The following is a 14,660-nucleotide window of genomic DNA, read 5'->3' as shown; positions in this document are numbered from 1 at the left end:
GTGAAGGGTGATGATATGTAGTGGAGAATGATGGTGTTTGGTAGAGATTGATTTTTGGTGGAGAGTGAGGTGTTTGGTGGAGGATGATGGTGTTTTGTGGAGAGTGATGGTGTTTGGTGGAAAATGATGGTGTTGGGTGAAGAGTGAGGGTATTTTGTGGAGGATGATGGTGTTCAGTGGAGGATGATGGTGTTTGGTAGAGAATGTTGGTGTTTGGTGGAGGATGATGATGTTTGGTAGAGAATGGTGGTGTTTGGTGGAGGATGATGATGTTTGGTAAAGACTGATTGTGTTTGGTGGAGGATTATGATGTTTGGTAGAGGATGATGGTGTTTGGTGGAGAGGGATGGTGTTTTGTGAAGTATAAAGGTGTTTGGTGGAGTATAATGGTGTTAGGTAGAGATTGATGTTTGGTAGAGAATGTTGGTGTTTTGTGGAGTATAATGATGTTTGGTAGAGGATGATGATGTTTAGTAGAGAATGTTGGTGTTTGGTGGAGGATGATGTTTTGTGGAGTATAATAATGTTTGGTAGAGATTGATGTTTGGTGGAGAATGATGGTGTTTGGTGGAGAGGGATGGTGTTTTTTGTGGAGGATGATGGTGTTTTGTGGAGAGTGATGGTGTTTGGTAGAGAATGATGTTTGGTGAAGAGTGATGCTGTTTTGTGGAGGATGATGGCGTTTGGTAGAGGATGATGGTGTTTGGTGGAGAAGGATGGTGTTTGGTGGAGAATGAGGGTGTTTTGTGGAGGATGATGGTATTGGGGATGAGAGTGATGGTGTTTGGTGGAGAATGATGGTGTTTGGTGGAGAGTGGTGGTGTTTGGTGGAGGATGATGCTGTTTTGTGGAGAATGATGTTTGGTGGAGTATAATGATGTTTGGTGGAGTATAATGATGTTTGGTAGAGGATGATGGTGTTTGGTGAAGGATGATGGTGTTTGGTGGTGAATGTTGGTGTTTTGTGGAGTATGATGATGTTTGGTGGAAAATGGTGGTACTGATTCCCTTAAAGCTGCTTTGTGACAATGCCAGCTGTAGAAAGTGCTGTACATATGGATTTGATGAAGTGTGGTGTTTGGTGGATGGTAATACTATTTGTTGGGACATTATGGTGTTATGGAGAATAGTGGTGTTTGTTGAAGAATAATGTTTGGTGGAGAATATGTACATATATGTGTTATTGTTACTGTAGCACTACACCTTTTTATTGCTGGCATTTTTAGGTAGATGGTAGAGATCCAGGGTAATGTGCCTGGAATCAGTTAGTTCACATATATATATTCTACAGACTGAGGCTATTAATTGATATTAACAGCTTAAACAAGAGCATATAGAATAGATACAATAGAGGGATCAAGTTTAATAAATAAACTAATAAATCAATAAAATCAATAAAATCACTTTGGATTAGTCTGGATGTTCGGAAACGGAGTGAGTGTTCAAATACACACTGTCAAATAAAGACTTCAGACTTGGGTCGGGATCCAGACACATCTAACATAAACATCTAGAGCAGATGCTGAGCTGTCTGAAACAGTTCAGTAGAAGTAGACTGCAGAGCAGCGTGTAACGGACAGGATACGTCTGTCAAAGCAAGTAACTGACACTAAAGCCAGGTGTCAACCGCAGAGATCATCTGCTAAAAGAGGAGAGGCAGGGACCTCTAGTGGCCAACCTGGCAATTCACAGGAATGAAAGAAAGACATCAAGGTTATAAAGCAGGATAACACTTTATTAATCTCTCACTTTACTCATTTCCATCAGTTAGCATACAGATACACACAAAGATTAAAGAATAAAATAAAATAAATGAAAAGAAAAGAATGTATAAAATCAACGTGATATACAATCTAAACAGAGAAACAATAAAGTATGTATAGTTATATTAGATTAACTTTATGACACACATACTGTATAAACTAAAAACTTACATTATACAAACAATACGAATCCAATCAAATCATGTTTATTTTCACATCACAGTACACAGGTGTAAAGGTGAGTGACCGTGTATAGTCCCTCATAGTAGGAGAAACACAAATATACATAAACTACACACACATTATACATACACTATACACACTTTATACATACTCTATACACACTTTATACGTACTCTATACACACTTTATACGTACTCTATACATACACTATACACACTTTATACATAATCTATACACACTTTATACGTACTCTATACATACACTATACACACATTATACATAATCTATACACTCTTTATACATACTCTATACACACTTTATACGTACTCTATACATACACTATACACACATTATACATAATCTATACACTCTTTATACATACTCTATACACACTTTATACGTACTCTATACATACACTATACACACATTATACATACACTATACACTCTTTATACATACTCTATACACACTTTATACGTACTCTATACATACACTATACACACTTTATACACACACTATACACACATTATACAGACACTATACACACTTTATACATACTCTATACATACACTATACACACATTATACACACAGTATATATACACTATACATAAAGTATACATACAGTATATATACTCTATACATACATACACTATACATATTCTATACACACTTTATACATACATTATATGTACACTATACGTACACTATACATACACTATATACATTATACATACACTATACACACATTATACATACAGTATACACACATTATTTACACACTATACATATACTATACATACATTATACATACACTATACACACATTATTCATACACTAAACATACACTATACACACATTATACATACACTATACATACAGTATACACGCATTATTTACACACTATACATATACTATACACACATTATACATACACTATACACACATTATACACACACTATACATACACTATACATATACTATACGTACTCTTTATGTACAATATTGCAGTAGGTAGTGCAATATAGATGGCATTTAAGGGGGAATATTATATATAATTTATACCTATTTAATGTAATTTAAAAATATTAAAATAAGCAATATTATATAGTATGTGTATATGGTGATCTATGAGATCCCACTGCAAAATTTCACTTCATATTTCATTTAAACTTAAAAATAAACAACAGAAAGTTTCAGAACCTTGTATCTCCAAAACAGCAGCTTTACAGGAGAATGGACTTCCAATGGAAGTCATTGTAAAAAGATTGTATTCCAAGTCATTTTGGTGCATTTCTATTGGTCCATTCATCAGGACAAAAGCAAAATGGTGTTCATGCGAATTCATGCGACTTCTCTTCTCAGTATAATGCGTCAACTAGTGGCGGCTGTACACAACTGCAGCGGTGTGGAGCATCGGTGTTGAAGCAGTGGTGGGAGACGTAAGAGCCAGACTCTCCAGGGAACTGATCAGATCAAAATGATTCAAATTAAGCAAATGAAGTGTTGAGCTGTGTGTCGTTGTTTCAAGTCATATAGTGTCGGAAAAACCCCATAATCAAGTACGTTAGAGATTACTGGGCAACATCATGCATCATGCTGCTTCGCCATCAGCAGCCGGAGTCTGAGAGAGCACAATTGACCATGCTTTCTCCAGGTGGGTAGATGGCGCTCTCTTGTTTTATCACTCTAGAAAAGCAATGCTGGCCGGCACATTGTGGTCTCTCTGACTCCTGCTGCTGATGGCAAAGCGGCATGGCTTGGAATTCCAACTCGCAATCCTTGGGCCATAGTGGAGTCACATCAGACCTCAGGCCAGTATGCTAGCTGGTCTGGCAGAGCTGGGGACCTGGTGCTTTCCTCTGAGCGTGACAACTGCATGGCGAAGCTGCATTGGCAGCAGTTTGAAAAGCGGCGGTGGCTGGCTTTACATGTACCGGAGGAGACGTGTTAAGCCCTTACCCTCCTAGTGTTGGGAGCATTGCTAGTGCTAGGGGGAGCTACGAAGGGATGGGTTAGCCGGCAGTACCAAACTGTCCGAAAAAAAGTAGGAAACATTTATTAATATTTTTTTTTACATCATTTACAAAGTGATACGACATATCACTCCTTTATTAAGAAGTCAGTATCTATTTCACGCCACATTCACTCAATGTTATTGTGTGTCTAATTAAACCAGCATTATTTAGCAGAAAGTGGCCAGTCCTCCAGCTTTCAGCTTGTGCACTGTTTGCACACGCGCTCCACAGGTCAAGTTTCAAAGGTTTCCCCTCACTCCGAGTTTTCTCTGTTTGGGTTAATGTGGAGCACAACAAATATTGACGCGGCTCAGAGGGCCGGAGTCTAGTGTCTGATCATTTGGCCTCGTCCCTCAGCTGCGTGAGCGTCTTCTGCTGGACGTTCTGTCTTGCACTGGAAGGACTTCGCTTCTCTCCAGCACCATGAAGCTCCCAGCGCTGCTGCTGGCCACCGTACTGCTGTCCCAGAGCTGGGCTTTTGAGTTCATTATTGATGGAGAGTGGGAAAGTGAGATGGTAAGAGAAGGTGTTTATGTGGATGCTTGATGGTAGTAGTGATGATGATGGATGTGAGGTTTTATGGTCGTAAAGATGTTGGGGCCCTTCTACCCATGGAAATTTGATAATTAATTTATTTGCATGATAGGCAAGTTCAGGCCAGTAGGGCTTCATCAGTCTCACTAATGGAACGCTGGACCAACCAATGTCCAGAAAGTGCTGATTATACGTTATGTTAGTTAAATGTTTACTCTACTATTCCAGCGTATTTCTGCATGTATTTAAAGTTACATATGAAAGCTATACATGTGTGTTCATGCATTTCACTAAAGACGGGTTCTCTTTGTTCTTCTAGTCAGATCATGTGGATCATCTCGACAATGGCAGATTCAGGGTAAGAGTTCAGTTTTCAGTTTGTAAAGAGGAGAGTTGTGCCCCAGGCCCTGCACCCTGAATAGCACTGATCCATTGTGTCCATCAAATTGGACTCAAATGTAATAATTAAAAAATACCTAATGTTTTAAATGTCTTATACACAATGGTTGACAAGGCAAACATCTTCCATATGTTTTGTTTGGCCTGAGGAACCTATAAACGGCTCTATGTGGTACCATAAAGGGTTCCACTATTATTTGGAGTCAAAGAACAGTTTTCCAAAGTCTACATTTTTGTCTGTAAAGTGAAAAATCTCCAAAATTGAACGTTTGTTCGATGTAAAAGCACAACTTAAGAAACATATGAAAGACGATGAGTTCATAGGAAGTGTAACTTGATGTGCTGCAGACATTAATGGGAGTTAGCAGAGGTAACTTGAAGGTCACTCAAAGACCAGTCATTGCTCTGCCAGAGAGTTGTCTTAACCTCTTATTAAAAAAATAAATAAATATACTGTCTATACATATATAATCCTATATATTTTATAGCTTGTTATTCAGTATGTACTACAGATGACTCTTCTCTGAAGCTAATGTGAATGTTCTGTAGTTGAGTGAAGGATTTACATGTGGGCCCAAAAACTAAAAAGGCTTCACTTATTGGATGTCCATGAAACCATTTCTTAGAGTTTAAGGGGTTGAGGATTTGTTCATAACAACACCACGATTGATCATTTTCTTATAGTCAATTTAATCAATAATGTTACTGTTGAGTTTAAATATGTGTAGCTGCAGACATTAGACCAAAAAAAAGTTTTAAAAAGGAGCTTTAAAATATTATATTTTTACACAAGTAAGGAAAAAATATTATATTGTTATATATATATATATATATATATATATATATATATATATATATATATATATATAGTTGTTTGTTTGTTTGTTTTTGTTTGTTTTTTTATGTATCCATAGTTATTTGAGTCCATCTGTTTATAGCAAGTTTTACACTGTACCAAAATGTGTTATTTGACCAAGGGAATCCAAACTTTTGCATAATACTACTGTACAGTAATACAGCAATATTGATGATGATGTTATATTCATATATTGTTTTGTATTATAAAGTTATGTATGTTATATATTATATTATATTATATTATATTATATTGTATCATATTATATTATATTATATTATATTATATTATATCATATTATATTATATTATATTATATTATATTGTATTATATTATCTTAGATTAGATTATATCATATTGTATCATATTATATTATATTGTATTATATTAGATTATATTAGATTAGATTATATCATATTGTATTATATTGTATTATATTAGATTATATATTATTATATTATATCATATTGTATCATATTATATTATATTATATTATATTTGTGTGCATTGATTAGTGAGGGCAAAGAGGACTGATCTAAAAAGAACTTTAAAATACAATATTTTAGTAAATTTTTACAGTAATCATTTTACATTGTTTCAAAATGTGTCATTTGACCAGAAGCCCAAACTTTTAACTTTTGCATAATGCTGTATACATATACTCTTTCTCTCTCTCTCTATATATATATATATAGAGAGAGAGAGAGAGAGAGAGAGACATTGATGATAATGTTATATTTATATATATGAATATGTATTGTAGTATTATATATTATAATACTACATATAATACTATATTATTATATTATATTATATTATATTATATTATATTATATTATATTATATTATATTATATTATATTGACATTGTTTTCCAGTGTTTTGTGAACAGTTTTTGAAGGCTGCTGTTTTTTGACTCTTTTGCAGAGGAGCGTATTGACCAGTGAAGAGGAAGAGGACTTTGAGGTAGCCCTCTTGTTTTTTGACCTTTTTTTCCTGGCACTCTTTGTTCTTATCACTAATCAATGGCTGTGTTTGCAGAGGCTAGAGAGCCACAGCGGTTATTGACTTCTGCTCTAACGTTTCTCTGCTGAAAGACCTGTTTTAACTCCAACTTGTTGATGACATCTTTTTTAATTAGTGACGTTCTTTAGGAGATTACCAGCGTCATTGTGCTCGGTGAAGAAATCTACATGCAGTGATATAAGATGTGCAGCTGTCAGGTTTTCTCATTAAGCAGTTTTACAGGTTCAGAGATTTGGTTCAATAAGTTCACATTTTTAGGTTCAGGCTAGAATTTGGCAGACCGACAGCATTAATAAGTGAAGGGTTTGACCTAATTTGTAAGGCCTACTTTTTCAGTCCGGCGTCGACAGTCCAGTTACAGTCCAGCTACGACTTTTAAAGGTTAAGAAAGAGCTGGACCATGTCAAGAACCTGAGGTGCTAGAAGATCTGTGAAACGTCCAAGTAACCTTCAGAGACTAGTTCTTCATTAGAAATCAGAGACAATCCAATATACACTTTCTCCCTCCTTACCCCAAGTGTAGTCTTTTAGCCTGGACATGTCTGGTGTCTTAATGGTGCAGTAGAGCTATCACATATGAATTTGACCTCCACCTTTAACCCATCCATGCAGTGAACACAGACACACACTAGGGGGAAAGTAAGCACACATGCCTGGAATTTTGGGCAGACCTAACTGTGGAGACCCAGGGAGCAGTTGAGGGTTACATGCCCTTACAAACTACTGCATATAAAGACTGTACTGTATATGGAAATGAACAGATACAGATAATTAACAGATAATTAATCTACTCTCCTTCTCATGACGAGAATTTGCACCCTGCCACCGCCCCTGCTCCTCCTGATGGCCCAAATTCTACTCAACCTCTGCTTGGCAGGGGGGGGGGGTCTGGCTTCAGGTCCCATCAGCTTTAAGCTCCTAGAACTCCAGCCCAAATTTCTCGAGTTCCCCTTTCCTTCCTCAGCCAAGCGATCGTGGTCAGCAATTCGCCAAATATCATTCATGGAGTATGAGAAATTGTCAATCCTTTTTATATATTGTGTTGTGTGATTCTTGTGTGTGTGTGTGTGTGTGTGTGTGTGTGTGTGTGTAGGCTGTACGAGGGACAGATATCACAGTGAAGAGTTATAAGGTGGAGAGCAAGATCACCTCGCGGTTTGCTCACACCACAGTGAAGAGCTCAGTGGTGAACTCAGGCCTCAGCGCCCAGAGCATCGGCTTCAACGTGCAGATCCCAAAGCGAGCCTTCATTACCAACTTTACCATGTAAAGTATACAGATACGTACATACACACACACACACATATATAAGATAAGATAAGATAAGATAATCCTTTATTAGTCCCGCAGTGGGGAAATTCACAGTGTAACAGCAGAAAGGGATAGCAGGACACTCAGTTACAAAAATTTAGATAAATAAATAATTTACACTATATACACACAATATAGATAAGAATTAAAAAAGCAATAAACAATATTATTTACAGCAAAAGACTCTTAATTGCACATGGGGGTGGGATATTGCACATAGTATTCCCTGACATGAACATGTGTGTGTAGTTAAGTGTGTGTGTATGTGGTCCGCTGGGAGCAGTGCTCATACATGCACTAGGGGTGTGAAAATGCATCAATAATGAGTGATGATCAAATTCAATAAGCTTTAAATAAGCAGTCTTTGGCTGTAATAAATTCAGTGGCTGTTTTCAGGAATGTGAACGGGATCACGTTCGTCGGCTCAGTGAGAGAGAAGACCGTGGCGCGAAACCTCTACGCTCAGGCCAGAGCCCGGGGCAAAGCTGCAGGAATCGTCAGGTATAGCCCAGCATGCACCTGGCCCAGCCCACATACACACACCTCACTGAAAAAGGGATGGACTGAATCTCAGGTTAAACCTGTTAGTGTCATTTTCAGCATGAATCCAACCGTCTTTCAGGATTCCACTCATCAGTGCGTCTGTCCATCTGTCCATACATCCACACATCCATCTATCTGTCCATGCACCCTTTCATCCATTCATAAATCCATCATCCATCCACTAATCCAATCTGTCCCCTCCATCTTTAGAGCCATCCATCCATTCATTCATTTACTCATTTGTCCATTTATTCATCCATAGATCCATCTGTCTGTCTAATAATCCATCCATCCATTAATCTGTCTATTAATCTATAGATTCATCCAGTCATCCATCCTTCCATCCATCAATTCGTCAATCCATCTATAGATTCATTCATCTGTCCATCATATACTTATCCATCCATCCATCCATCAAGTTATTAGTTTATACATTCATTTGTACATCCATCCATCTATCCATCCGTCATTCCATCCAAGTATCTATCCATTCATCCAACCATCCAATTATCAATTCATCTATCCATCTGCCCAAACATCTATCTGTCCATCCATCCATCAATTCATTCGTCCATTCTTCTATCCTCACATTAAACTATCCATCCATCCATAGATTCATCCAGCCATCTGTCCATCCATCCGTCCATCCATCCATCTATCCTTCAATCCATCTTTATATACACCCATCCATCCATCAGTCCATGCTATACTTATCCATCCATCCGTCTATCCATCCATCCATCTCTCTCTCTCTCTGTGAGCAGGACTAACTCTCAGGAGTTGGAGACGTTTAAGACAGAGGTTCATGTTCCAGCGGGCAGCAAGGTGGAGTTCGAGCTGCACTATCAGGAACTGATGCAGCGCAAACTGGGCTCATACACACACACCCTGCACATACAGCCTGGACGTCTGGTCCCACTGCTGCAGGTCAGACACACACACACACACACAGAGTAACTTTGTGTTTGCTTCTGTTTTGCACTTGATATGTATGGACTGCATGTGTGTGTGTGTGTGTGTGTGTATGATTCCTCAGGTGGATGTATATATCTATGAGCCCAAAGGCATCAAGTTTGTGGAGACCCCCAACACTCTGGGAGACCATTTCATAGGCATGAGTAAAATCACACACACTAAGGAGAAAGCCCACGTAGTGTTCAAGCCCACTGTGCAGCAACAGCGCAAATGCCCCAACTGCACAGAGAGCGCTGTGGACGGAGTCTTCACTGTCCGATACGACGTGGAGAGAGAGAGCAGTGCTGGAGAACTTCAGGTGAATATTTCACACACACACACACACACACACACACACACACACACACACACACACACACTGCAGATGTTTCTTTTAGCATTAGAAGCTTGTGTTCCAGCTTCCAGCACACAAACATAAAGCTGTGTGAATCCTGATGCAGTGCGGCTGTGTTTTCCACCCCTCAGGTGTCTGATGGTCATTTTGTTCAGTTCTTCGCTCCATCTGACCTCACCCCCCTCTCCAAAAACATTGTGTTTGTGATTGATGTGAGTGGCAGCATGTGGGGGCTGAAGATGAAGCAGGTAAGACCACTGCTTTCCATTTTCCATCTGAACAAAAAGCACTTTATACCATTAATCAAGGAGGGTTGAGTTGCTTAAGGTTTTATTATTCAGTTATTAATGATCAATAAATGATTCAGTATCTACTAGAAATTATTCAGTATATTTGATAACATTTTCAGTATCAACTATGAGTTATTCAGTATGTGTTTTAAATAATCTGTAACTATTTGAATTATTCTGTAGCCACTATTAATAATTCAGTAACCGTTCTGAATTATTCAGCTACTATAAAAAAATATAGCTGCCATAAATTGTTCAGTACTGTATAACTGTCAGTATCCACTATAAGTTATTCAGTATGTGTTTGGATTATTCAGTATCAATCGTGATTTATTCAGTATATACTTTGAATTATTATATAACCATTAATAATTATTCATTATATACTGTAATTAATCTAATAACTACTATGAATTGTTCAGTACCGGCTATATAATTATTCAGTATCCACTATGAGTTATTTAGTACGTGTTTAGACTATTCAGTATCTTTGATAGATTATTCAGTATCCACTGTGATTTATTCAGTATCTACTTTAAATTATTACATAACCACTATGAATTATTCATTATATACTGTAATTAATCTAATAACTTCTATGAATTGTTCAGAATCGGCTATATAACTGTCAGAATCCACTATGAATTATTCAGTAACCGTTTTGAATTATTCAGCTACTATTAAAAAATTAATAGCTGATATACATAGCAGCTATATAATTTTCAGTATCCACTATGTTTTATAGATTATTCAGTATCTACTTTAAATTATTATATAACCATTATGAACTATTCATTATATACTGTAATTAATCTAATAACTACCATGAATTGTTTAGTACCGGCTATATAATTTTATTATTATATTTAGTACGTTATTTAGTACGTGTTTAGACTATTCAGTCTCTTTGATAGATTATTCAGTATCTACATTTAGTATCCACTATGACATTGTTTTGTAACTACTATGAAATATTCAGTTTCTTTTAAGACTAATTCAGTATCTACTGCAAATTATCCAGTACCCATTAAATTATCCACTTGCTTTATTTTTATACTGTATCCAGTATGAATTATTCAGTGTCTATTATGAATAGCTTTGTTGCTACTATGACATTATGAATTATTTAGTATCTACTATTAATTATTTAGTATCTACTATGAACTATTCAGGATCCACTTTGAATTATTTGGGTTATGATTTTGTATCTACAATCTTAAGTAACTTCTGAGAATGAATTAGTAATTACTGTAAGTAATTCTGTAAATACCATGAAGCTAATGAGTACATTCTGTAGTTATGAGAATGATGAGGAATTGAAATGTAAAGCTACAAACACAGCTGTAATTACCTCCCACGCTCATGTTTGACTGCCACCCCCTGGTGGCTCACAGAGGAAACTACCTTCGCTAATTTGTTCCAACAAAAATGGTCCTATAAAAAATAATAAATCAGAGTTAAATAAAATTTTAATTGAAGTTTAGTTTTTTTTTGCCTTTGCTTCCTATCTCATCCCCCCCTCCTGTCTACTCTAGACAGTGGAGGCCATGCTGGCCATCATGGACGATCTGACCATGGACGACTATTTCAGCATCATCGACTTCAACCATAATGTCCGCTGCTGGAGTGAGGAGCTTGTGTCAGGGACGTCTATCCAGGTGGCAGAAGCAAAGAAATACATCCAGAACATCAAACCCAACGGAGGTGAGAGACCCATCCCAAAGTGTACATCACTCTTCCATGAATTAAATAAATATTACACATATAGGTTCATTTTCTGATCTGTTGATACACGTGGGGTACTCTCTGTCCTTTGACCTCAGGCACCAACATCAACGAGGCTCTCCTGAAGGCAGTGCAGATCCTGTTGAAGGCGCACAACCAGGGCATGATTGATCCGCGCTCTGTTTCCATGATCATCCTGGTGTCTGATGGAGACCCCACCGTAGGTGAGGAATCCTCACACAAGCATCTGTACATAAGTCGGTGGAGTGGATGTGTGAGGTAGAGGTTTCTGATAAACTGGCCAGAGAGTAAAAGTACAAGGTAGGTGTTTCTAATAAAGTGGCCAGTGAGCAGAAGCATAAAGTAGGTGTTTCTAATAAAGTGGCCAGTAAGTGAAAGAACAAGGTAGGTGTTTCTAATAAAGTGGCCAGAGAGTGGAAGTGTGAGGTAGGTGTTTCTAATAAAGTGGCCAGTGAGCAGAAGCATAAAGTAGGTGTTTCTAATAAAGTGGCCAGAGAATGGAAGAGTGAGGTAGGGGTTTTTGATAAAGTGGCCAGTGAGGGGATGCACAGGGTAGGGGTTTCTGATAAAGTAGCCAGTAAGTGGAAGTGTGAGGTAGGGGGTTCTGATAAAGTAGCCAGTAAGTGGAAGTGTGAGGTAGGGGTTTCTGATAAAGTGGCCAGTAAGCGGAAGCACAAAGTAGAGGGTTTCAATGAAGTGGCCAGAGAGTGGAAGCACAAAGTATGGGTTTCTGATAAAGTGGCCAGAGGGTGTGTGAGGTAGGGGTTTATGATAAAGTGGCCAGAGGATGTGTGAGGTAGGGCTTTCTAATAAAGTGGCCAGAGGATGTGTGAGGTAGGGGTTTCTAATAAAGTGGCCAGTGAGCGGTAGCACATGGTTCACGTGGTTCCTCTGGTTTCTTTTCATGCAGGAGAGATAAAGCTCAGCACCATTCAGAAGAACGTGAAGCGAGTGATGAGGGAGGAGTTCTCTCTTTTCTCTCTTGGCATCGGGTTCGATGTGGACTTTGACTTCTTGGAGCGCATCGCCATGGAGAACAGGGGCGTGGCCCAGAGGATCTACGCCAATCACGATGCTTCAGAGCAGCTGAAGGTACAGAGAAGGAGCCTCTCTCTCTAGATCAATCTGTCCATCCATCAACAATCTCAAATCACACCATCATTCATCATCATTCAGAATTATTAAAATTACGCTGTCACTTCTGTTCCCCCTGTAGCTGTTCTACAGCCAGGTGTCTTCCCCTCTCCTGAGAAAAATCACCATCCAGTTCCCAGAGGACTCGGTTTCAGACGTCACTCAGAATCGTTTTGATAAGTTCTTCAGCGGCTCTGAGTTGGTGGTGGCCGGCAAACTGAAGGCCATGGGGTCCAGCGTCCTCCAGAGCTTCACCACTGCATCTGCTGTGAGTTACCCGCTGAAAACAACAGCCTGGCCATCTCAAGCTGGTCAAGCTGGTTTAGCTGGTAGGCTAGCTTAGCTCTTGACCAGTACAGGGTATGTTTACATTTGAGTTTCATGGCTTAGCTGGTTTTAGAAGCACAATCAACCTGACCATGCTAGACCACCAGCATGATCATTGACCACTCACTACATTGGTCAAAGGCTGGTCAACCACCTAGCTTACCTGCATAGGGTGTGTTTTCAACTGGATGACCACCAGCCCAGCTTAGACCATCTGAGACCAGCAGGTCTTGAGCTGGAATCTGCAGCAGGGTCTTTTTTTATTCCTTCATCCCTGGGGTCAAAGACTAGCCATTCTGTCATTTTGGATCATATGCATTGATCTGTTCATCATGAAACATAAAGATTTGAAATAATAAATCATATAAAAATAATCATTTCTGACTGTCCAGGCCACCATGGACCTGAGCCTTGAGACAGAGTCAGATCTTCAGGAGCTGGACACTCTGCTTAGCCAACAGCAGCACTCCTTCACCGGCTTTGCTCGCCAGATGTGGGCTTACATAACTGTCAATCAGCTGCTGGCCGAACGGTGAGGCTTTAAAGAGTGTTCAGATTTCATCATCACACAGAAAGATAGTGGATCAGTCCTTCAATTTTTAGGTTATATAGAGTTTTACAGGTAGATACACTCACTGACCACTGACTTTCTGCTTATTTGTGTTTGTTTTAATGTTATATGGAGTTAATTACATGTAGACACTCTCACTGACCACTGACTTTATGTTTATTATGGTTTGTTCTAATGTTATATAGAGTTAGTTACAGGTAGACACTCTCACTGACCACTGACTTTCTGCTTATTTGTGTTTGTTTTAATGTTATATGGAGTTAATTACATGTAGACACTCTCACTGACCACTGACTTTATGTTTATTATGGTTTGTTCTAATGTTATATAGAGTTAAGTACATGTAGACACTCTCACAGACCACTGACTTTATGTTTATTTGGGTTTATTCTAATGTTATATATAGTTTTACAGGTAGACACTCACTGACCACTGACTTTATGTTTATTTGGTTTATTCTAATGTTATATGGAGTTAATTACAGGTAGACACTCTCACAGACCACTGACTTTATGTTTATTTGGTTTATTCTAATGTTATATAGAGTTAATTACAGGTAGACACTCTCACTGACCACTGACTTTATGTTCATTTTGGTTTATTCTAATGTTATATAGAGTTAATTACAGGTAGACACTCTCACTGACCACTG

The 14,660-nt window shown here is 38.2% G+C and overlaps 1 protein-coding gene across 1 annotated transcript in view; it reads left to right on the top strand.

The window, feature by feature from the left end:
• The first annotated feature begins 4,386 nt into the window (after positions 1 to 4,386).
• The window catches only part of itih2 (inter-alpha-trypsin inhibitor heavy chain 2), a 19,173-nt gene continuing 8,899 nt past the window's right edge, over positions 4,387 to 14,660 (top strand). Inside the window, exons 1-13 of the mRNA XM_072674151.1 lie at positions 4,387 to 4,479; positions 4,817 to 4,855; positions 6,679 to 6,717; positions 7,871 to 8,043; positions 8,485 to 8,589; positions 9,396 to 9,558; positions 9,668 to 9,904; positions 10,072 to 10,188; positions 11,766 to 11,934; positions 12,054 to 12,179; positions 12,887 to 13,068; positions 13,193 to 13,378; positions 13,830 to 13,969. Coding sequence (XP_072530252.1) covers positions 4,387 to 4,479; positions 4,817 to 4,855; positions 6,679 to 6,717; positions 7,871 to 8,043; positions 8,485 to 8,589; positions 9,396 to 9,558; positions 9,668 to 9,904; positions 10,072 to 10,188; positions 11,766 to 11,934; positions 12,054 to 12,179; positions 12,887 to 13,068; positions 13,193 to 13,378; positions 13,830 to 13,969 — 1,769 coding nt within the window. The remainder of the gene's footprint in view (positions 4,480 to 4,816; positions 4,856 to 6,678; positions 6,718 to 7,870; positions 8,044 to 8,484; positions 8,590 to 9,395; positions 9,559 to 9,667; positions 9,905 to 10,071; positions 10,189 to 11,765; positions 11,935 to 12,053; positions 12,180 to 12,886; positions 13,069 to 13,192; positions 13,379 to 13,829; positions 13,970 to 14,660) is intronic.

Source organism: Salminus brasiliensis, chromosome 2 (genome assembly GCF_030463535.1).
Source record: "Salminus brasiliensis chromosome 2, fSalBra1.hap2, whole genome shotgun sequence".
Lineage (NCBI taxonomy): Eukaryota > Metazoa > Chordata > Actinopteri > Characiformes > Bryconidae > Salminus > Salminus brasiliensis.
This window is presented reverse-complemented; position numbering and strand designations above follow the sequence as displayed.